General features: G+C 38.2%; 1 protein-coding gene across 1 annotated transcript in view; it reads right to left on the minus strand.

Annotated features, from left to right (window-relative positions):
• Window positions 1–10,809: 10,809 nt before the first annotated feature.
• hpn (hepsin) overlaps window positions 10,810–26,052 on the minus strand; it is a 34,695-nt gene continuing 19,452 nt past the window's right edge. Inside the window, exons 4-13 of the mRNA XM_036558912.1 lie at window positions 24,107–24,148; window positions 23,448–23,577; window positions 22,122–22,232; window positions 21,913–21,953; window positions 21,142–21,307; window positions 19,262–19,458; window positions 16,039–16,134; window positions 15,502–15,644; window positions 13,838–14,002; window positions 10,810–12,464 (exon numbers count right to left, since the gene is read on the minus strand). Of these exons, the coding sequence (XP_036414805.1) occupies window positions 12,411–12,464; window positions 13,838–14,002; window positions 15,502–15,644; window positions 16,039–16,134; window positions 19,262–19,458; window positions 21,142–21,307; window positions 21,913–21,953; window positions 22,122–22,232; window positions 23,448–23,577; window positions 24,107–24,148 (1,145 nt within the window). The 3' untranslated portion in view covers window positions 10,810–12,410. The remainder of the gene's footprint in view (window positions 12,465–13,837; window positions 14,003–15,501; window positions 15,645–16,038; window positions 16,135–19,261; window positions 19,459–21,141; window positions 21,308–21,912; window positions 21,954–22,121; window positions 22,233–23,447; window positions 23,578–24,106; window positions 24,149–26,052) is intronic.

Raw genomic sequence — 26,052 nt, forward strand, 5'->3', positions numbered from 1 at the left:
TTAAGGCCAGAATATCAGCCACTGCATGTGTATATTGATTGTAACTCATTTTCATGAAAGGGGACAATAATTCTGGAGGAGACTGTGTCTGTGTATCTATCTCAATCAGACTCTAAAGAAGGAAAAAAAACTCTCAAGTTAATCATTACAGTTCTGCAGTTTTATCACGAGAGAAAGTGTCAGCAATGTAACCTGACAAACAGTGCAGTCACATTTACTGAGCTTCTACAAACACACCTCACCTCTTCACAGCTTAAAATATGCAGTGAGATGAGACAAAGCGAAGAGCTGTGCAAAGCAGAAGGCTTTCTGCATTTTCTGATTTCTACAGATGTTTATGATCACGAGGAGCGTTAGGCCTGTAACATATCAAACAGTATTTAAAGTTCTTTAATGGAAGCGTTTGTAATTTACTTAAAATTAAATCAAATTTAAAACTTGGCATTTAATTGAATTTTATGATGGCTCTCCCATCATAGAAAATAATTTTTCAGCTCCTCCAAAAAAATATAAACTTGAAAGTCAAATTTACTCAGTTTTCCCCAATTCGATTTTTGGAAATGAAATGCATACCTTATTGCAAACTGACTGTTGTCATTTATGATCGACATGCCTCTCAGTTAATCCCAATCATCAGTACATTTTCCTTCTTCCATTCAGTGAAGGAGAAGCAAGAGAACGTATAGTAAGGAGAACTGCCTCTTAGCAAAGCGTGTCAGATGCTAGAGGGCGCTACAGAGCTAGTCCTGTGGTTCATATGGAGTTCCAATAGAGCTTTTGGGCAAAGTCATAGTTTGCATTTTTATATCAAAAATGCACTTATTTTCTAATCATGGAGCAGTATACAGTATTTCAAGACTGCTGTTATATTTTTGAGCAATGTGGTACTCCAGCTTTAGAGCATTATAATAGCGCCTCATGTACATAAATAATGTCAGGGAGTGTGAATTGCTTCGCTCAGCCAATTTACGGATCAGTTTGCCAGCCAATCAGCACTCAGTAGCAGTAATGCCAACTCATCAGCATTTAGCAGCAGTAATGCTAGCGCCCTACTGGCCCAAACCCATTTACTTAAAAAAGGAAAAAGACACTGAAGATACTAAGGATACTACCTTTTATTTTTAATGTTTTAACATCTTTCTACTTTCTAAAATTAAAGGACGTTCCCACAGAAATGACTTGAAAAATGTTTAATTTTTTAGTTTTTAGCCATTTGGCTCCATTCACTTCCATTCATAAAAGACTTGCTCGCTGGTGCCTTCTAGTGTTTTGCAGTCATGTTTTTGGTAAAATGGGAGAAATAGGAAGTCTCCCCTTAAACTGCCTTTGGAAAAGGTCCGACAGATCTCCTCACAACAAACCTCAATGAGAACGCTGCTGGCAGTCAGAATTATTTGGTTAAGAAATGGTGGAAGAGTGATATTGATGAAAGTATAATACCAGACATGCGCCATCCTGATCATTAGGAGGGTGGTGCTGTTTTTATTCCCTTCCTAAATCTGAAAAAGTTTTGGATTAAACTATTTGAACAGTCCAATGTCAAAACTATTACAGGGCTAATCCTGGCTTGAAGGTAAACTACATTTTATCTTGCTGTCTTTGATTAAAATCATTTGTCTAATGATAAATAACATTATTAGTTTGCTGAAAGACCTTCTAACAAGTCCTCTTGTTACCTATTGCTCTGAGTAGCCCCAGCGTTAGCGGTAGCATTAGTTTATCTTAAGGGTTAGCTTCCGCGCTAATACCCCCTACTTTCAGCTGAAAAAACAAGCGCAAACCAGCATGGAATTTAACTGGTCTGTGCTGCTCTGGTGCTGGATTAGCTGGTCACCTATCATGGACATGCTGGTTGACCAGCATACCAGCATCTAAAACACAACATATGATGGGCCAGCATTCGTATTTTGTCAGTTTTTAAACATGTTTGTCTGCACTGAACTTCTCGTAAAGCCAGGATATTTTGAATTAATAAGGTTTGAAATAAACTCCTCCTTGTGCTTCTACATTTTTCTCTGCACTACTGAACTTTTTAGTCTGTTAGCACAAGTGCTACGGATGTTACTAGGTAGTCTGAACTGCAAAGTATGACGGACGTAACAACAATAACTAATAACAATAACAATTTTGCAAATGGTCAATTGAACTTCTACAGTACTTGACTTCATGAGAGAGAACGACATTGGCTCGTCACTCAGAGAATAAAGAATATGGCGTTATTACATGTTTGCATAGAGTAGAAAGTAGTAGAAAGGAACATGGTCGAGCCGACCAGCTATGTAAAGATTCGTCTGTCCACCCCTGACCAGAAGTCTGGAATCATTTTTTTGAAAAAATTACATTTGTTATTGACCTAAAACCAGCCTGGTTATGGATCAATGTATAGATGATATTCTAATATGCGCATAATTAGTACATTAGACACTAGGATGCTGTAAATAGAATTTAAGTCATTTTAAATGTGTCTAGTAAAATAAACAGAGCTGTTGAAGATTCTTAAAGACTGAGAAAACTGTATAACATTAATTAATAACTTATTCGGAAGTTATAATAAACTATTATCTAATTTGTCATATTTCAAAAGCAGTGATCAAAGGCAGATAACTTAATAAATAGATATTTACAGTACATTATTCACTTGTTCATAGAATTCTCTAATTATTAAATAAAACATCTAAATATATTTAAATAGATTTTTTTTCTTGTTTTTTTGTAATGTTTATATCCATTTCAATACATTTGGAAAGCAACAGTGAACATAAGCAACTGGATGGAAAATGAAACTCTTGAAAATGATGGTTCTTCAAAGGGTTTTTAGTAAAGGAAATGGTTCTATATAGAACCATAAACACTCGAAGGAACGCTCAGCGTGATTAAATGGTTCTTTGCACGGTGAAATGCTTCTTCAGATTGATGGAGAATATGCTGTATATGGCTCTATATAGCACTTTTTTGAAAATGGTTCTACATGGCACCAAAAAGCGTTCTTCTATTGTTACAGACTTGACGTTGGAACAATAGCAGAACCCTTTTTGGTGCTATATAGAACCATTTTCAAAAAAGTGATATATAGAACCATCTATAGCACTCTGCAATCTGCACTCTGAAGAACACTTTCATGATGCAAAGAACCCTTTAATCATGCAAAGGGTTTTTTGAGTGTTTATGGTTCTGTATAAACATATGTGCCAGTGCATTCAGCAAAAGTGCATTTACTGCACAAAGATTATTGTTGTATTAACAACAATTAGTTACATTTGTAGATGTCGTTATTTAAGGGTAAGTTGCTTCATTACCACAGAGGAAAAAATGGCCCCCTCTGCTGGATCAACAGGGAAATACAGAGTTCTCTTACATTTCTAAACAGCTCTAACTTCTCTAGCACAAAACATCGAGTTTTACACATATATGCTTCATCAAGCTGGAATAAATAGGATTTCTGTTCAGAAGAAAATGAGCATTCAAATCAGTAATTCTTCGAGGTCTCTGCTGTCGTCCCCTCATCATCATCATCTCGGCCCTCTGAAACATGCAAAAAAGGCAGACACAAGATGTTACAGGATGAGATTTCTTTGGTCAAGACCTGTCAATCATAAATGTTACAGTACACATAGTCAACAAAGTTATTGTTTTAAGTGTCTACCACAGCATATTGGAGTTGAATGAATATGAGCTCAACGTGCAGCATTTCAGCTTTCATTTGAGGGTGTTTACATCCAGATCGGGTGAACAGTGTAGGAATTACAACCATTTTCATAGCCTGCTTGGAAAGTGCAGAACATTCCACTTCTTTGCCCTCAGAATTCTTGGGCTGCTTTTGGAGTTTGCTTGGTGTGATTGTCCAATCTGAACTGTTAAGTGCTGTCCAATGAGTTTTGGTGTCGAGAATGTGGCTGAATCTGAGCAGATTATATTGTCCTACACATCTCAGGATTCATCCTGCTGCTTTTGTCAACAGTCATGTCATCGTCCATAAATACAAGAAAACCAGTTCCATTGGCGGCCATACATGCTCACACCATAGCACTACCTCCACCATGCTTCACAGATGAGGTGGTATGCTTTGGATCATGAACAACTGCTTCTCTTCTCTGTACTCTTCTTTTCACATCATTCTGGTACTAGTTGATACCAGTACTACTGGTATACCAGTACTAGTCTCTTCTGTCCATAATGTTGTTCCAAAACTGTACAGGATTTTTAGATGTTTTTTGGCCAAATTTGGTCTTCCTGTTTTTGAGACTTACCAGTGGTTTACATGTTGCGGTAAACCCTCTGTATTTACTCTGGTGTTGTCTTCTCCTGACTGTTGATTTTGACACAGATAGGCCCACCTCCTGGAGGGTGTTCTTGATTTGGTCAACAGTTGTAAAGGAATTTCCATCTCTCTGTGGGTTTGTTTTGATTTTTCAACCTAATGATGGTTTGCTTCACTGGCAGTGAAGCTCTTGGACTTGCAACAGATTGCGAATGCAAATGCCACTTGAAATCAACTCTAGACCTTTTATTTGCGTACTTGTAAGTGAAAAAATGGGGAACAACACATACCTGGCCATGGAACGGCTGAGCAGCCAATTGTCCAGTTATGTTTTAGACTCTAAAAATAAGACTCAACCAAAAACGAATGCACTCATTCACTTGATGTGGATGTAGATACCCTCAAATTAAAGCTAAAAGTCTGTACTTTCATATCCATTATTTAACCCAATACCTTTGATGTTGTAATAACGAACCTGGCTGTATTTATAGGATGACACAAACCTTTAAATATACTATAAATCTAAATATATATGAATGAAAAAATATTTCACTGTAGTCCATTTCAAACTGTTATATTAAACAAAGTATTTAGTTAAACATATGAGAAAGGAGTGACTTACTGAAACAGTTCTGAAGTCTCTCTGATCTCTTTAGGGAGACGTATGTCACAGCAAAGACTATTAGAATCCCAAAAAAGCCTCCCATCACACAGCCAAAGAGCATAGCATAGTATGTACTGCTTCCTGAGAGAGAGAAAGAGAGAGAGAGCGAGAGAAAGAGAGACAGAGAGAGATTTGGTTGCTTCTGGTTTGCTAAATGTGTGCAACAGAGTGTTTTCCAATCGGCTTGTTTTGAAGTACCTGTTTTTCTTGAAGTATTTCTGCAACTACAAGCAGCATTTGTGTCCTGGCAGTGGATTTTTAGATATACGATTTTAGTATGAACAATAGAAAATATAATGAGCTAAATGTGATGCTAAATATAACAAGCTAATGTAATTTATCAAGCATAGCCAAAATACCAGTTTTATGCATGTTGTGCACCTGTGATTTGTTACCTTCTAATCTTTTCAGTCTTCGCTTGGTTGTGTATTGTATACGGGGTAAATCAAAACAAATATCAATAAATCCTGTTAATGATCAGTCATTTGTCCTTTTGTTCTATAAACATGTCTTTCCCACATTTCTATATCCTTATATGACCTATATATTTTATTCAAAGCCAAACAAACCTGCTTCAAAGGGTGGGAAACTTAATATAGACATCCCTGGATTCACAGAAAAACAAAGTAAATATCTTTTCACGTTAAGCATTTTCTGTGTGTCATTACAGCTTATAACTAAAATGTTTTTGATTAGACTATAAATCAGTTCCACATTCATAAATTCAAATAGATCTGCCAAAGCTAATGTAACAGGTCATTCAATTTGCCATTTCTACCTTAAAACAGTGAAAATATCTTTACTGTGACCAGCTTAGAGTGATAAAAACCATGTGCAACTGTAAAGACAAATTCAATTCAGACTGAAATTTCAAAAATATATGCAGTTTTTTTTACAGCTTTTATAGTTTTCTTGTCCATTTTCGAAATATTTGGACAGCCAAACAGCCAGTAGTTATAGAAACACCCCATTTTTTGACCCCTAGTACGATTGATTTTGTTTCTCACAAAACGACTTGAAGCAGGTAGCTACTTGTTAACGTAGTGTTAGTGCTAAATTCTCTTGGTTGTATTTTTAGCACAGCACATTAACACTGTACATACCCTCAATCCAAAGGTAGCCATATTTATCGCTGAGACCATTGATGCTGCATTTGAAAACAGTGCCATTAACGTTTGCTGCAACATTAGCAATGTCCCATGTGGCAATGATTGAAGATGAATTGTTTTCACATCGTCCATTCAGCAACTAGAAGGAAATAAAGAGATATCTTGTAAGGAAGATGCAAAAAAAAGGAATCATTACACATCATTATTAAATGAACACAGACTGGAATCATGTCCAAATCAGTCATCCTTATTTACTGAGGATAACAGCTAAAGCTAAAGCTAAAAGTATCTGCTTATATTGTTTGAACATAGGGCCACATGAAAGAGAACCAATAAGTCCCTCACCAGAGCTGCAACGTTGTTGTCTTTTCCTGGGCAGGTCAGAGAGTAGTTGGTGTCGGGACGCTGGACAGTAAAGCTGAGTCTGTCAGACAAACTGTTGCTTAAAGCGCCGCAGCGAAAGGTAGCCGATTTGCCAGTGCTTACAGTGACATTCTGAGGGATAATAGTGTAGTTGAGCCCTTCAGGTCAGAGGCCAGGAGAAGCGTGGTGAAAAAGAACGTAAGATTATCTGATGCTGTCATTCTCTTTGCTCATTTGACTAAGAAATGGCCAACGTTTTGACTATTCTAATGTTGGCTGTTCTAAACAAAACTTATTGTCTCATTTTTAACATCCAAATCTGTGTCTGTTTAGGGGAAAGTCTTTAACCCTTTACTTCAATGGTCCACTGTAGATACTACACTAAATATCTGTTGAAGTCACCTGAATGTTTTCCCCCAACTCTAAACCTAGCATTCACGCCAACCCTAATTTTAACCTTGACCCAAAACCTAATTTTCACCCTAACAACTGAGTTTCAACAATTTACGCATTTGTAGCTTATCAAAGAGGATCATCAAGAACACCACAACTACACAAAACACCTTCGAGCATCAGATTTGAACAACGCACCTTTCGTATCACTTGGGCTAACTACCGAAATCTGCTTTTTTAAGGTGATCATTGTAACTTTAGCAACGTTTTTCCATCATAACATCATAGCCCAGCATCCCTGTTTCAAGACATTCAACCCCAAATGGTCCCCATTTTACAGTATTGTCATTGGCTATGTCTTTGTCAAGAAATTCAACCCCAAATGGCCACCATTTTGCAGTAGTGTCATAGGTCAGGACCCTATTTCAGGACATTCTACCACAAGTGGTCCCCATTTTGCTGTAGTGTCATAGGCTAGATCTCTGTTTCAAGACATTCAACCCCAAATGGTCCCCATTTAGCTATTGTGTCCTGTTTTAAGACATTTAATCTCAAATGGTCCCCATTTTACAGTATTGTCATTGGCTACATCTTTCTCAAGAAATTCAACCCCAAATGGTCCCCATTTAGCAATAGTGTCATAGGTCAGGACCCTATTTCAGTACATTCTACCACAAGTGGTCCCCATTTTGCTGTGGTGTCAAAGTCCCTGTTTCAAGACATTCTACTTCAAATTGTCCCCATTTAACCATGGTGTTGTAGGTCAGAACCCTGTGTCAAGACATTCAACTGTATGTTGTCCCAATTTTGTCATAGTGTCATAGATTATGACCCTGTTTTAAGACATTCAACCCCAAATAGTCACATATTCTTACATTTACAGATGAACAGTGGTTTGTTTGAGAAGTTCCATATCATGAAGCAAAATGTTAACTTACCTGCTGAAGGAGAAACAAACTCCAGCAATAAGACCAAAAGCAATAATAGATAAAGGGACATCCCTCTAGATATCTTCATCCTTCCTTGGTCTCCACCTCACTGAGAAGATGGGTAAAGGAACCCGTCCCAAAGGGCAATAAAAGCCCCTTCTGCTGACCCACAATCCAGCAACACCTCAGCCAGACTTATTCTTCCTGAGGAGGCACAGTGGCAAACAAAATACGACTAAACTTCTCATTTGTAAGCGGAGGAAATCTGAGGAATCTTCCTGGAACAGGTTGAATAGGCACATACCAATTTCAGTTCTAGAGGAGCATGCCAGTGTATTTTCTTCAAACTTCCTTATGTAAGTAGCACAGATTCCATGTTACCCCTTGCAGAATTGCCATTTGTGTGAGAGGCATTTTACTTACAAAGTAGCACAAACAGGCCCATTTACATTGACTGCAAAGAAAGGGCACATGGTCTCAATGAGTTGCTTTAGAGTTTACACAATGAAGATCCTCCTATTTTAATAAAGTGAATCTAGGCGTTCTGATCAGCCTGCTAAATTAAGCATCTCAAGATTTCCTTTTATAAATAAAAAGTCATGTGGTATAGGCCATTAAGAGAAAGTCACCTGATTCTTTACTTGCAAACCAATCCTGTAGATTAACTAAAAGATACAATCAAAAAGTGGTTATTCAGTTCACACGAGGGTCAAGCCTCACATCACCTCTACTTTAATGCAGATCGTGAACATCTTAAGCTTGTTATCACTGTTATCCCTGAAATACCACCATGGATCAACATCATTTGCATGTTAAAAGATCTTTGAATTTTAGCACGCCACCTGGTAAAGTGCAGGAAACGTAGCCACATGGGCAACAGAATCTCGGATTTCCTCGAAGAGTATGTCCACAGGTGCGTTCAGTGGCACATTCCAGTGAATTTCAAAAGAGCTTCTGAGCACTAATGTAATCTCAGTATGGATAAAACCTTTAGCTTCCCGTCACCTTTTCCTTGTAAAATAACCTCTTCAATGAGCACAGGAATGAAACAGCACAAAAGAAGGAAGTGTGACGTCTTTCCTCCCATTGCATTTAATCAAACTGTTTTCTTCAGCATTCAGTGGTTTTAAGGTCCAATTGTGAACCTTAAATACGTTTCCTAATGTTTTGAAACAGAGCAATAAAATAAGAAGCCTGGAGACGAGACGGGGTGTGTAGAATCAATACTACTTAGAAAATATAATTTCAATGGATTATGATACAATTATGTTCCTTGACTAAAGGTACTGAGATGTACCCTTGAGGGTACCACCCCAGTGACAAGAGGGGTAGTGCTACAGTGACAGTTTAGTACTGAGAGTGTACAGATGGTTGACAAATTAAAGGAAATATAGAGATGAAGTGTCTTACTAAGGTCTTGAGTCCCCACGAGCCACCAGAAAAGCCTCAATGCACTTTGGGATAGATTCTACAAGTCTCTGGAAGTGTACTGGACGAATGGAACAACATTCCTTCAAAAGATATTCCTTCAGATGGTGTTTTGATGATGGTGGTGGAGAACGTTGTCTAACATGTCGGTCCAAAGTCTACAATAAGTGTTCAGTTGAGTTGAGATCTGGTGAACGAAGGCTGTAGCGTATGACCATTCAGTGATCCCTAGTGCCCTGTTGATGGAGGCATTCTCATCTTGGAAGAAACCACTCCCATCAGGATAGGAATGTTTTATCACAGGATAGGTCATCAGTCAGAGTAACTCTGTTGATTTTTCCTTCTAGGACAAGCAGACCCAAGTGGACTCAAAGCATGCTAGCAAAATGGCCCCCACCAGACTCCTTCATTGTAAGGCTCAAGATTTCAGGTCTGTCCTGTTATCTTGGTGCATGCTGCACATGCACTCGCCCAACTTGTGGAGAATACAAAGAAGGACGACTCATCCGTGCATTCGTCTTTGTAGCGTTTGTGCTCTGCAACCCTACTGTAACATTCTCTGTGTAGTCATGGTCAAACTGCTCTTGCTGAGACAGTCTGAACGTGTTCTGTGTTGACGTTCTTGGTCACCTGAGAAACAGTAATGCAGGAACATCACGCTCATCAAATGTCCACTTGCATCCACAATCTCCAACCCTATTTACTGATGCCTTTCCCATAGATCTAAATGCAGGTGTCACTCTAGTCACTGTTGCTATTGAAACTCGAGCCAGGCCTGTTGAGCTGTCTTTGTGACTGAAGCTCCTACCATCCATGCCCGAACAATGAACCTTCTTCCAAAGTCACTTAGATCTTTTCCTTCAAATTTGAGGTCAACTTGGCATCTTCAGATTTGTTCACATGCGATATGGCACGGAAGCGTCTGGAAGCCTCTACATCAATGGTCTCCAACTTTGGTCCTGGAGAGCTACCTTCCTGCAGAGTTTAGTTCCAACCTGTATCCAATAAGCTGCCCCGCCCCTTACTTCACTCTGGACACCCCTGTATTAATCTTATCCGCAGAGGGATGGTGTGGCTGCAAGTTTTCACTCCAACAAAGCAGGAGGTCACCTGATGAAATGTTTGAAGACTAAGACGGACTGATTAAACAAGTACTTCAGCTTGTTTGGAGTGAAAACCTGCAGCCACAGGTGCAGATAAGCTTGGACACCATTGCTCTAATACATCTGATCCAGCCAATCAGGGACTTCAAATATGATTTTATTGCAAGAAATTGTAGCTTTGGTTGTACTGCATCCATGTTACGGACGTGCGGACGGCTCTCAACAGCCTTCAATATCATGAAGGCAAATGACTGCTTCTCTTTTATTAATGCACATCCTTGGTTTGTAAGATGTTTTGGCCATCTTGCTCTTTTCTTCATGACAGTATGAGGTTTAGTATATTGATTTATAAAGATATTGAACACAGTTGATTCAGTTACCTATACTTTAGAATCATCCTTTTCTGAAAGTCTAATAAGTCATATTTATTTTAAAAATAATTTAAAATTATTTAATTATTTAAAATGTACAAAACTCCCCTATTAACTTATCAGCCTTTTAAAAGTGGAACTATTTTGCTTATTTTGCAGAAAAACACTGAGAATAAATTCTTCTGTATACATACATTTTTACAAGGTACTTTTATTCAAAATTAAGACTTTATTTCAATGTTCAACATCATGGTTGTAATATTCACATTTAAAATGACAAAAACATACATTCTAATCAGTGTATTAGTCAGAGGTAAGCAGTTTGAATTTCCATCATGTACATACATTCTCAAAAATTACTGTAGCTTTATGAACATAAAGGAGAAAAAGTGCATATGGTGAAAAAGTTATCACTGATACATATTCCTCAAGGTATGTCAGGCAGTAGACCGGATCTCAAGTCATCTACAGTAAGTCTAGTGAGATAAAGACCGTGTGAAGGAAATAAGGGGCCGGTCACTAGTAAGAGAACATCAGTTAACATCAAATACTTTAAATAGGCAAAGGTTAATTTCCTCCAGCGGAGTTTGATTTTGTAGTGTATTCTCAATTAGCCGTAAGAGCTAACGTTACCAAATTCCATTAAATATCTTACTGTGAAGTAGCTTGTTATAGTAGAACGTCTAAAATTACAACATAGCAGCTCGGACCACGATCGACAATTAAAATATTTCATAGCATAGTAATGAAGCTATTTATATTTACAACAATGAACACAATATTAAGCAGAAATACTGACTGCCACATCAACACTACTGCTGCTAAACAAAGCAGTCTTTGGTTTTTACTTCTTCATATTAGCGCCTGACCTTCCACATCCATTAACAAAGAAATGAAAAAAGAAGAGAAACAAAATACAAACACTGTAGCCAATTAGTTTAGATCGTATTTCTTACGACAGTCATAAAGTCCTTTGTGAAAGGCCACAGGTTTCTTTATGATAGGCATAAATTCATTGACTTACTCACTGAACAGTCCACCTTGGCATGTATTAGCATTCCACATATGTACTTGTATGTGTTAACGTATTACACTGTGTAAGCCATGGCTCAATATAGCCCTAAGTTCAAGTCCTCATACTAAAGACTAAAGACCAGCCTTGTAGCCTACTGTATCATATCTAATGCACCATAACTAATGAACCAGACGGACTGGACTACATTTCTTCATAGATTTCAGGTAAGAGTAACTGGTCCACTGTTCTGCTTATAACTTTGAAAAAACATTTCAAATTTCCTTTGCACTTTCTGCTTTGTCCAGGATGTGAAAAATCAACTGAATAATTTCCTTCTGTTCAGTGGAACTGAGTGTACATCTGAAGGCACTTTGCCCCTACATAAAAAAACAGTGTTGACCTTTTTTGGCTCGTAGTAAACAAGACATGACACCATTATTTTACTGCTGAATTCAGACCTGTTAAAAGACCTGTATGTATGAAGTTGGCCTCATAAGCTTTCAAAGTTACCCTGTAAACTGTGTATTAAGCTATGCTGTATCATTTCTAAAATTACAGCCACTGTTTTTCATCCAGATGATAACTTTAAGGTAGTTTAGTGGTTTTTGAGTGAAATGTATTATTCAGAGTTATGGCAAGGCAACAGAAGAGGGTACTTGGCTTCTTTGTGTCAAAGTGATTGACTCTGGTGGTCTTGGGGACATTATGACGTCCATCATGGCGAGACACATTAGATTTTATCTCTGTCTCTTCTGGCAAGTCCAAGTCTCAGGTGGGCTATGCTGTGGATGCACGAGCCATTTTATGGACTCCTGGGGAATTCTCATACGTCTAGATGAACAGAGAAGGAGAGGAAGTAGAAAAGAAAAAAGTAAAAAAGATGGATAATAGACTCTTCGCTCAAATGAATTAGGTAACTATAGTATGGAAAATTTGACGTGTAATTTATTTGGCTAACTGACTTTGCAAGCTTTTAATACACGTTCATTTTAAATTTCAGAATAGCAAAGTTGATATATAGTTGTGTTGCAAGATTTTGTCAGTTTTTTAATCATATTGTGGGTCATAACCAAGTGATTTAATGAAAATCTTTAATAAAAATCATACACCAGCGAGCCGAAACATTATGATACATTCAGAGCCGAAACATTATGATACATTCAGAAGAGAATAACCTTGATTGTCTTCCTCTTGTAGTCGATGTGTTGGACATGAGAGAAATGGGCAGGAGTGAAAACCTGAGTGACTTTGACAAGGGCCAAATCATTATGGCCAAACAGGTCCGAAATGGCAGGGCTTGTGGGGCGCCCCCAGTCAGCAGTTGTGAATACCTCCTGACATTGATCAGAAGAGGGACACACCATGAACCGACTGCAGGGTATTGGGCAACCAAAGACTTGTCATTGCGCATAGGCAACAAAGGCTTTCCTGCCTGGTAAGAACCAACAGAATGTGGCACAAGCCACAGAATTTTTTTTATGACGGTTACGGTAGGACTGTGTCGCTACACACAGTGCATCGCACCCTGCTGTGTGGTGCTGCACATTCACAGACCAGTCAAAGTGCCCATGCTGACCCCTGTCCATGATTGAAAATGCCTACAATGGGAACACGAGCCTCAGAACTGGACCTTGGTTTGAGGAACATGATGAAGAGTTTGAGGTGTTGCCCTGGCCTCCAAATTCTACAGATCTCAATCTGATTGAGCATCTGTTGGATGTTCTGGAACAATCTGTGGTGGCTCCACCTCACAACTTACAGGACTAAGGATCTGTTGCTAACGTTGTGGTGCCAGATACCACAGGGTACCTTCATGTCGTGTAGAGCCCATAGCTCGGCGGGTTGGAGCTGTTTTGGCAGCATGCAGAGGACCAACAGCATATCAGGGAGGTCGTCATAATGTCATGGCTTATAGGTGTGAAATAATATAACGCTGAGTATCATGACTACTGCCAACACAAGCAGTCGTGGTTGTTTTCACAAATTCTGTTATCAGTTTGTTACAGCAAACATTTGTGCATTAGTAACATCCTGCATTCTTTTCACTCTTCAAGCTGGGCTGTGCAAAAGTATCCTATATTCTCTGGGTATAGTGAGTAGTAGAGGAAACACAGAGCCGTTTTGTGAATTGATTCAGATTCTTTCAAGATTAATTTTTCACTCCCCTAGTGCATGTGTGGTGTGTAATGGGTTTGACTGCTCACTCTCATGGCACTGGATATCCAGGGCAGGAAGCGGGACACTCTGGTATAGACACCGGGTTTCTTTGCCATGGCACAGCCTGTTCCCCAGCTCACCACTCCCAACAGCCTGTAGCGACTGGTCTTAGACAGGCAGTCAGCTGCCACAAATGGGCCACCGCTGTCCCCCTGATGTATACGAGTAAGAAAAATAAACAAACACAAGAATTAACAAGTTAACACAAGGAACAAAATCATGTACTTCCACAAGCCATCATCCATTATATAGCCCCTTAAAGTGCAAAGGCTCATACACTTAAATTCCTCACTTACATAGCTACACAACTAACATATAGACAAGCAATTCAAAGGAAAAATCAACATAAGCCACCATGAGCCAACAGACCAGCTTCAGGACACCTTGGCACAGATTCTACACTTCTCTGGACCTGTACTGGAGGGTTGGCGCACGAATCTTACAAAAGATATTCCCTCAACTGGTGTTTTGATGTTGTGGTGGAGAGTGCTGTCTAACATGTCAGTCCAAAATCTACCACAGGAGTTCAACTGGGTTGAGATCGGGTGTCTGCAAAGGCCAAAGCACATCATATTCACATCATCAAACCATTCAGTGACCTCTTGTGCACCGTAGATGGGGGCTCTGTCATCCTAGAAGAGAACACTCCCTTCAGAACAGAAATGTTTCATCATAGGATGAGGGTCCTCAGTCAGAATAACTTGCACTGATTTGTAGTGACCCCCCCTGCCACGTGAACCCAAATCTGACCAGTAAAAGACTTGCCACATAACAGCACCACCAGACCCCCTCATTGCAGAGGTCAAGAAATCAGGCCTGTATCTTTCTCTTCATGTAAACTGCACATGGACTCACGAACTTGTGGAGCATATGGCAAAGGACGACTTATCTGACCGTATCTCTGTAGACCAATGCTGATGGTTTTTGAACCACTGAACTCACAAAGTTCCATTCATCTTTGTAATGAGGGGGTTGTGTACTGCAGCCCTACTATAATATCCCTCTCTATGTAGGTGACACAGTCTGATCAGATGTTGCGTTAATATTCTCAGTCACCTGAGGAACAGTTGCTCTTACATATTGCACTAATACACAAGCATAACAGTCACTGAACATGCGTTAATGACCACAATTTCCAATTTCGCTATGTCTTTGCCATATGTCTAAATGCAAATATCACTTTAGTCACTGTTTCTGTTGAAACACTAGTCAGTTACAGTCTCTGTAAGTGAATTATCTGTGTCCCAATGCTGATCCCTCTTTCAAAGTCACCTAGATCTTTTCCTCCTGCCAACTTGAGCCAAAATCGAGGTCAACCGGGCCTTCTCAGCATTTTTATACATGTCACAGAGCATGGTAGGGTTTTATCTGCTTAACTGTATCATGCAGTACACCTGTCTATACTTCTTAATTCATTTATTCAGGATTTTCCTTTAATTTGTCATTCATCTGCATTATTTTCACAGTAATCAATAAATAATTCATAGTAGTTACTGTACTGTAAGTCAATGTGCATAAAATCACAGGAAAAAAATTGGCACTCACAGGAAAAATCTGGCATACTGAATACATTGTAATTAAAGTCAATTAGAAATGAATGGCGCCCTCTGGTGTCTGCTGTATGTGGTGGTGCAATCCCACAGTAGTATACCTGGCAAGAATCGGTTCCTCCTTTCTCATAACCAGCACAGAACATTGTGGTGGTGACCTGGTTGTCGTAATAATCAGGGGCGTTACAGACAGCATCGCTTATGATGGGGAGGTGGGCCTCCTGCAGAATGTTCGCTTGGGTTCCTGATAATGAGAGAGAACGACAGCGGAGAGGGAAGATAAAAGAAGAGAGATGAAATAAAGACAGAAGTGAAGGTGTCAGGGGGGATAAAACGCTCATATCATCAAAGAGGCTGCTATGAAGAGGAGGCCATCACTCCCTCTCCTCTTCAAGTATTCAGCACTCATTACTGTCAAACCCTAGATCAATGATGGAGTTCAGAGACATGAAGCTTATCAGGAGCGAGAGAGGGATGGAGAATCCTAGCCAAGTCAATGAAGTTATTAGAAATGAAACACTCTGGTGGTGATGGATGGTGCGCTAAATTGGGGTCTATGATTCACAGATTGTGTTTCTCAGAACAACGAGCCGGAGTTTAATGCTGTATCATTATTAAAGATCATTAGACTCACTCACCGTAATACTCAACGTTTCCCCAACCGGTAACGGTGCCCATCTGGCCATCAACCAGCCGCTGGCCATAGGTGGGTAAACAAACTGGCTGAATGTAGTCTACAACATAATGTGAGAGAAGAGAACCAGTCAGAGGTGCATGAGGATTTAATCAATGTATCATTTGGCCAATAAAACAAGTAAGGTTTCACTGATTTATTGGCATTGGTGGAAATGTGATACAAGAAAATGACATTCAGGAAACTTAAAATACAGTTGGGTGCTGTTTGCATGTAAACTAAGTGTATTTATGAGGTGATTTTGGTAAATAAAATAGTTTTCAACATTGTGAAATTTCACAATTACAAAATCAGCATGGGTGATATGGCAAGTATAACATGACGATACTTGAAACCATTTCCACAATTCACATTTCATTTTTCTGAGGTTTGATAAGCTGGGGCAGAAAAAGAGAACTACTTGTGCCATATTTAAAAAAAACACTATCAAAACTACGAAGGCAATGATTTTTATTCAACATTTCACATACAGCACTGCACTAAACAGGTCTAATTGTGCTCTCTTTGTAATACTACACACAGTTGGTTGGGGTTATTTAAGTACTGACGATATCCATAATATACTCACAAAATCATACTGTGACATTATGTGATGTAATTTGTCACAGTAACAATAAATATAATACTACTCACCCCTATCTTTTACCCTATAAAATTATATTGGTGATATTGGAATTTATAGCAACACTGAGGCAACATTGAGCTCTTCTATCTGATGGATATGGATGTGATAAAGCTGACAGATTCAATACTGACTGATAGAGAAGACAAAGTAAGATTAATAACCAGCAGGATCTGAGGTTTAACCCGCTTTAATGAGTTTTATTATACACTTCTGTAACCGAAGAATAGTTCAGCTACAGGAAAGAGCCCCACGAATATTCTGTAATAACTCTGGCTATGACAAAGCAATCTGAACGAAACAACATGCAATGTGCTCCTCAGCGTATGGAGCTTCGAACAAGCCGGGATGCAGGAAAACATCCTATGTGAAATTGCTGCTATTCCCCCTGAAATGCTTGCCGATATGTTCAGGAACATGGAGTACCGCGTCAAAAAGTGTCTGGCAGAAAACGGAGATCACTTCCAGCATCGCATGTGATGCAATCGATTACACACACGTCAAGGTATTAGTGCATTTTTTTGGTTCAGATTACTTCATCCTAACGGGAGTTACAACAGAATATTCAGGGCCTCTTTCGAATTAAATCCCTGTAGTTACTGAATACTAAGCCTTAGTATGTAATAAGCCTGGGATTTTAAGGGGTTAACAGGTAAGATTAATGCAGGATCACTATTTGGCAAGCAACAAGCCTAACTAATAACCATTAATAAACAAATTTTAAAACCAAACTGCATAAATCATTTATAAGGGTAGTCTTATTATTAAGTGGTATTGATTTGAAGGCATATATTAAAATAAGAAATGTTATATACAGTGCTGTGATAAACACTTTCAAGATACTTTTAACACTTTGAAATTAGGAATAATATAACAGTCTGCTGTGATATTATTCATGCATACATAATTAACTTGTTGCTCTTTCTGTCAAAAATACAGATTCTACATTTTAAAATATACATTTTAAGCATTTTAAGTAGATGAAGTGATCATTTATTATGGTTTGAATTTGTTGAAGTTATTGCTGTTGTTTCACAAAAAAAAATCTTTCCATGCTGAATTAAACATTTTTTGACATTGAAGCAAACAGAAAAAAACTCAGAAGCATATTTGAACATGTCTACACAGAAACTGAATGTGCTTAATTATGTTATTAACCACATTATTATGAAATTATGCAATTACATGTAAATAATTACATCGATGTTAATTGAATATGCAGGAAAATTACAAAAAAACTCTTGAAAATATTAAGAAAAGGAGTCCATTGAGGGCCATGCAGTGCAGCACCCGCCTTCACTAATTAGGATCCCTTCTTTTTTGCCGGGGGCTCATTAGTGAAATCAGGTGGTGCTGTGTAAGATTGGAACAAACGTCTGTAGACACTGGGGTCCTTGTTGTGTGCAGCTTCAGAAGGATACTGTGATAAACTGAGATGACTGATAAAGGTTCTTATTGATGTTCCCTCTGTAGCTCCTGTGAGCAGTGGCCGATCAGTTCTTGTGTCATTTGAAACTGTTTCTGTTCTCAGATTCAAGACTTGATTGTTGCATTGCTGCCTTGCAGTAATAGTCAGCTTTGTATTTTGGTGAAGGTGGAGTTTGTTCTACATACTGTTGCTCTCCAGTGAATCAAATAACTGCACAGCTATGAGGAGGGGGGGCTTAGTACTGTTAGCCTTTATAGCGTTTGATAAATACGCTCAATCTGATCAATTTCACTCATACTAGAACCTGCATGCTATGAGTTAGACATTCAGCCTGTACAATGCCAACCTTATGGCTATACATTCGTACCTTTGGTACACAACTAAAGAAGCAAACGTCAGACACCAAACATGTCTAGGATTATTGACTATATTTGAAATAAGACTGTGTTTGGCTAAAACTGTGTACATTTTTAGCCATCGCTTTAACAACACTGCTGGACATTATGCCTCCTCCAGTGTTGTGATGCACTAAGGGGAACATGTTACACGACAGTTACAGAGAATTTCTTCCAGAGAGTTCTGATAGCATTGTCTTTTGTTCGGGCCAGAAAAAGAGGACCTTTGTTCTCCAGACTGTGGCAACCTGAGACTGGAGGGAGGTACTACAGCACTGATGCGTTTACCTCCAGCTTTCTGCAGTGCTGTTACTGAAAGGGAGTAGATACTGTTGCTGAAATTAGGAGGAAATATCTTAATTAAGATGTTACAGTAAAACTTCTCATGTTCTTCAGTCATTGACTTGTAGTGTCATCTAAGTTCATAAGAAGGCGAAAGTCAACAAGTCAGTTACGTAACATGAAGGTATTTGGGCAATTCACCAGATTGTCAAATCTCTTTTATGCACCACACATGGATTTTGGAATACGTTGGAAATTATTTTCAATTCTACACAAAAATAATACAGAATATTAACCCTTAGAAGTCAGAGTTATCATCATTTTGCTATACATTCAGTTCACATTATACAATTTAAATGTAATTACATAATTATATCATTAAAACATGCTCTGCTACTAATGATTTCACAGCTATATATATATTTGACGTAAACCTCACCAGTAAACTGCAGTGGTTTGGTAAGGGCCAGGACAGCTATGTCGCGGCTGTTGTCGTCAATGTTAGCATCGACAAAGGGCAAATAGCTGCTGTGGTAGACGACCGTCTTCACCTCAGCGATCACCACATTCTTATGAATGGGGGTGTTGTAGATGGAGCCCATCAGCACCCTCCACCTCGATACATGACGATATCTCCTGAGAATACAGATACCCAAATGATGAGATCCTGTGTGTATATGCAGTATGTACAGTATGTATGTGCTTGTTTGTGAATAATTAGGAATACATAAAGGGTTTCTGTGAGTGTTTATGTTCTGAGAAATAAGCATATTGTCTGAGGGTGTATCTGTGAATCTATGATTGTGCATTTTAAGGACAAAATGATTTATTTTGGTTACAGAGCTTATGATAAGAGTTAAGGTTAGACTTAGAAACTCCTCAATACATATAGATTACATTTGTTCATATTTAGGGTTGTTAAAATACTAATAACACTTTCACATGATAAATAAAATTAATATCCTTATAATGCTTTAACATGATAAACGTTACATAATAATAACACTTTAACATGATTAATTATTAAATACATTTTTAAAGTCATTAACACATTTTCCAGCTTTTCAAACATACTGGTTGGAACCTGCAGCCACAAACTGCACTGAAATCATTTTATGATGAAAATAATGTTAATTTACTGAATGACATAAATTCATTCTGATGAGGCTTTAAACACTTTAGTGTCACTGCTGGACTGAGGATAGTTGAGGATGACTAAAAAAAAAGGAAGGATGAACAGATGAAAAGATGAGCTGTCATGTCTGACACACCTAACAACAAGAGAGTGGACAGTGAGTGAACCCAGTGTTTAAAAACTCTTGCAGCATTGCTGTGTGTGAACCATTTATTTAAGTGCAAAACACACTAACATGTCAGTGTCACTGCAGTACTGAAAATAACCCACCACCTAAATAATACCTGCTCTGTGGTGGTCCTGTGGGGTCCTGACCATTGAAGAACATGGTGAAAGGGGGCTAATGAAACAAATGTACTACGGTCTGTAATTATAGAACTACAAGATGCACTTATGATAAGTGGACCTGACCAAATGGACAGTAGATACAATGTAAGTGTACTTAATGAGGTGGCCGGTCACTGTATGTATAATACATATGGGACATATTATTAAGCTGATCGAGAGAATGTCAAGCTGTCATTAAAGCAAAAGATGGCTACTTTGAAGAATCTACAGTATAAAACATATTCTGGTTTGTTTAACACTTTTCTGCTTATTACATATTTCCCTTCATAGTTTTCATATCTTTAATAATAATCTAGAATGTAGAAAATAAAATTAAAGAAAAAAGCACTGAATGAGAATGTGCGTCCAAACCTTTGACTAGTACTGTGGATATCATCGCTGTCCAAAAAAATTCCACCTGTTTTTATAAGTCTATAGTTTTTTAAGTCTATATTTCTAAATATCTACTTTTTTATTTTATTTTATTACATCATTTGAACACAGCAGCTGTCCTTTACATTGTGTAAAAATGACATGATAAATGGACCAATAGAAATGCTCCAAAACTGTTTAAAATACAATCTCTTTACATTAACTTCACATTAACATTAAAAGTAAAGAACATTTTTGCCTTCTCCTGTAAAGTCGCCTACTTGTTTTTTTTTGGACAGCAACAATACAAGTGCTTACATATAAATAATACACATGGGACATATTTTTATTATTATTATTATTATTATATAAATAGTGTCCATAAATCCATATAAGACATACTGTATATGTAACCCCCCATCCTAACAAGGTATAAAAACAAATGTCTCTCTGTGTGTGTGTGTGTGTGTGTGTGTGTGACTCACTCAGGAAAGCAGTGTGCTGCGCTGATGATCCAGCGGTCAGATATGATGGATCCTCCACACTGGTGAACCCCATCATATTGCAGACTGACCTGCCATGGCCAGGAGCCCTGTCGAGCATCAGCTCCGCCCACAATTCGCTCCTCAGGGAGCATTCGACGTCCACAGTCTGCACAACAGCCCAGAAAACAAAGTTATAAATTGGAAAACACCAGCTGCCCTTTACTTTGTGTAAATATTTCATGATAAACGGACCAACAGAAACAGTCCAAGATTATCTGGAATACAATCTTACATTACATTTAATGCACATTAAATTTTATTATGTTTTTTCTTTCTCATATAAAGTTACTATTTCAGATGATTTTTTAGGAGGCATTCAGACTTTTTTAATGTGAGGTGAGCTGTGTCTCTTAAAAAGAAACAGGATGTGCTGTGTAGAGGGCAGGTTAACACGGTTCATTGACAAGCAGGTAAACACAAGATTTGAGAGAATGCAAAAGTCAAAACAACAAATAGAACTTGTTACGCTAGGGATACTATGTCCTTATTCAGTAACCTCTGAAAAGGTAACCTTATAGAAGAAGGGAAAAACCTTACCTACGACCTGCTAATGTGCTTTTAAAACCAACATGAAATGTTTGGTCTTCAAAATTTCTGCTGGTCTATTAATCCACAAATGTTCATGCAGTATAAATGGTGTAAAAAATAGAAAATGTGACAGTGATGACACATGACTACACATGACTACGATGATATCTTCCTACATCTTACCTTGACAAAGCACTTCAACAATCTGTCCTTTTTCACATTTGCTGAAACAGAGACGGGAGTCACTCAGCACAGTCTGTATTTCACCAGTCACTCAGGTTTTACAGACTAATTGCACCATTTAAATGCAGATTGTAAATTAAAACTACATTAAAATGCCACTTTTAAAGCAGAATTTTGACTGTATGGATTTGTGGTATGGAGAATCTCACCATGGATACAGTGCAGTGCTGATCTTCTTGCCGTATGTTAACTCGCTCTCCTTTACGCAGAAAAACTCGTGGCCACTGTCAGAAGCACAGGTGACTGAGAAATTTATTGCCCTGGAAGACAAGAGGAGAAAAAATTCAACAGGATAATGTGAGTGATACAGAAATTCTGAAAATCTAGTTCTGTCTGTTGCTTCCTCCTCCTCTCTGCTCTGCCTGTCTTTCTTTTACCCTGTATATTAACCCTTGTTTGGTGTTGATGTTGTTACTCAGTGGTCTGGTGGACCCACCACATTACTGTTTATTTAAATCATAACCATAACAATTTATGTAAAAATACCAGATGTTTAAAATATCACAAGCGGCCAGCGTAGGGTTCTCCTTTAGCAGCTGTAGCCAGTCAGCAACCTGTCCATGTTGTCCATCCTCACACACACATATACAAACACACACACACACACACACACACATACATACATACACACACACACACACGGGGCACAGCACCTCCACACTTTTTTATTCCCTGTACAGAGTGAAGGCACTGAAAATGTGTTATTTTATATGTTCTTCACAGAAAATGAGCAAAGACCAAGGAAATAATAATAAATCGCTTCATTTTTTCTTTTGGTAAACATTGAAAATGAGTCCCACAGATCCCAAAACCACACAGGGGTTAATTCTGTCACTATGCACTGCATATTTAAACTAGACACTCCATATCATACTATTATAAAATCTGGAAATACTTGGCTGCATGTCACAATGGCCTATTGCATATAACCTCAAAAAAAATACATTTATCTTACGTTTAAAATGTGGAAAACTGTAAACTGCAGCTTCCTCTGCTGGCTCAGCCCTCATTTTGGCTGCTGTGTGTTCCATACTAGGGCTGAATAATTCATTGGTTTTATATTGAAATTGCAAGAGTGCAATTTTCAAAACTCAAGAGCTTCATTTATCTCACTTTTAATTTCTCGCAATACTGCCTTTTAACCTAATAACGTAGAGCTTGTGAACTGGTAGTCTGGCACACTACGTTCACCAATCAAGCCTCGAATCTGAAAAATGAACCTGCTGGTCCTCTTGGTAAAAAAAAGCCTGGATCTTAATTTATACAAAATAATCAGATTTGAAAAGCAGTCGCATTATTGGTCAGAAAAATCGCAATTGTTTCTCCCAGTCGTTCAGCCCTAATCCACACTTCACTGTTCAGCACTTCTAGTACATTATGCTGCTTTCCATCTTTTCCTCCCATTTTCCCTTGCAAGCTCTCTCTCTCTCTTCTCTCTGCCTTTTTTCTCAGTCCCCTCTTTTCTTCATCGTTACCTGACGAAGCCCATCTCCTCACAGCTGATGGCAGCGAGCAGCTGATTGGCGCTGGAAGAGCACACGTGCCTCCACCTCCGCTGTACCGAGTCAAACACCCGCAGCCTCTGATCTGCCACGCTCACCTGCACTGTAATGGGGAGGAAGATGCAATAAGATTACTTCTATTACAAATGAGACAGAGCATACTGCAATATATAAATATAACATCTCAAAACATGGACATATTTTCACATTTACAAATTTGCCAACAAGCTGGAACAAACAAAATGCATCAGCAAAGCAGTGAATGAAAAAAGTTCCATGTTTTTAACTGAATATTTGCAAAAAAATAAATGAAACAGGAGGCAAAACAGAAAAACATTAGGAAAAATCAGTTACTTGCTCACGATGCAGTTTATGCAGTTATTTTACACTGGTTGTTTTTACTTACAGTCTCTTTATAATGGCTCTAAATCTGTCTTAGTTTTTACATATCGGTGTCCAGTGCTTTAGAACTATTGACTAGACACACCATAATGATGAATATCATTAAAGCACCCAGCCCTAATTACAAACACAGGCTAACATGACTAACATCACACAAGTCCTTACAACTCCAATGTCAGGCATTCTGAAACAAGATACTGTTACAATCCATTGATTTGTTAGCACCTTACCATCGTATAAGCCTGTGTCTTCTGCTGTCCTCAAGTAGGTTACTGAAAAACAAGCACAAATACACGCCTTTAAAAACTCAAGTTCAAAAGTAGATCAACATTACACTTCAGTATCCTTCAAATTAGTATTATTACCATATACACGAGTATTACTGCCACAGACGTGATTTTACTGCCTTAGACATGAATAGACATCAAAACTACTGCCATATAAATCAAAAATGATTTATTACCATAAACATGAGTTTCACCACCATAAGCTATTTTCAAACTGGACTGGTTCTACATGAGAAGGTGCTGTAATTTCAGAGATTAGTGACGAGATCTGTGATTTAACTCCTGCACAAATCTGCAACGTTCATAGTCTGCTAAGTAATTATTTCCAAGCAAAGCAAATCAACAACACTTTTAGTAATGGCTTACTCAGACATAGAATTAAAATAAAGGACCCTGAAAGTACCTGTCACAGGGCAGTTCTGTCTGAGCTCTCTTGGGTGGAAGGTTATGTTGAGCCCATATCACTATCTTATTGCTACTGTGTCTGATATTAGCTGGAATATAATCTCGGATATTTGAATGTTCTATAAGAATAAAGAAAGATATGTGTTTTACTTTAGTGATTAAATACATTTTTGTCTGTTATTTATTGTTATTATTACAGTCATTATTATTTATACTTTTATCAATATTTATTACATTACATAATAATATTATACAATATATAATATAATAAATATTTCTATATTATTTATTAATGAAACTTGAGATACTACAAGGTAAATAAAAAAACACACTGATAAACAGCTATAGTCATAGCGAGCAGCAAAAAATGAAACCGGTTTTTTGTCAGCTCTCGAGAATCAGCGAGATGGTGACCTTGTTTTAGCCTCTAAATGTCCAGGGCTTTTAAACCAATCAAAAAACGCTTTTTGCCCAGCTGTGTTAGTCTTAACTCCCAGTGCAGTTTCTTCCTGGTCCAGACAGCCAGCGTACTCTGCCTTTTAAGTGCAGATCATGCTAGCAATACAGTGATATCATGATATACAGCATTTTTATCAAATAATCATTGCAGCCCTAGGTTGGACCCATTTCATTTGAACCTTAACTCTGACGTGAACGTTCAGGCTATGGCGTTTCAATCCGGGCGATGTGGGGTAATTTGGAGAAATTAAATAAACATGGATATTACTGGGGCGACCAGTAGCCTTGTACAAATGGAGGCTAGTCAGCAATCAGAAGGTCATGGGTTTGAATCCCAGGACTGACTGGGTATATCTGGTTGTGCCCTTGGGCAAGGCACTTGACCCCCCAATGCCCTAGGCAGTGCTGCTCTGCTGGTGATGCTGTGCTGCTACCAAACAGGGAATAGTTAGACAGCAAATTGACAAATTACCCTTGAGGGACCAATGAAATGCATACAAAACTTATCTCATACAAACTGGCCAGTAAAATCCCATTTAGATCATATTACAGCACCTCCTAAAACTAATCCAGCTTGAATAGGGCTATAGACATGAATAGATATTAATATTACTGCAACAGACACAAACAGACCTTAATATTACTGACATAGACATGAACAGACATTAATATTACTGACACAGACATGAATAGACATTAATATTACTGACATAGACATGAACAGACATTAATATTACTGACACAGACATGAATAGACAGTTAAATTAATGACAGACACTTATAGACCTTTAAATTACTGACATAGACATGAACAGACATTAATATTACTGACATAGACATGAATAGACATTAATATTACTGACATAGACATGAATAGACCTTTAAATTACTGACATAGACACTTATAGACCTTTAAATTACTGACATAGACACAAACAGACATTAAGACTGGGATATTGCCACACATTGTCAACAATCAAGGTAACTGGGAGCAAACTCGAGCATCCTAGTGCTAGACAATACAT

This window comes from Colossoma macropomum, unplaced genomic scaffold, assembly GCF_904425465.1.
Source record: "Colossoma macropomum unplaced genomic scaffold, Colossoma_macropomum, whole genome shotgun sequence".
Taxonomy (NCBI): domain Eukaryota; kingdom Metazoa; phylum Chordata; class Actinopteri; order Characiformes; family Serrasalmidae; genus Colossoma; species Colossoma macropomum.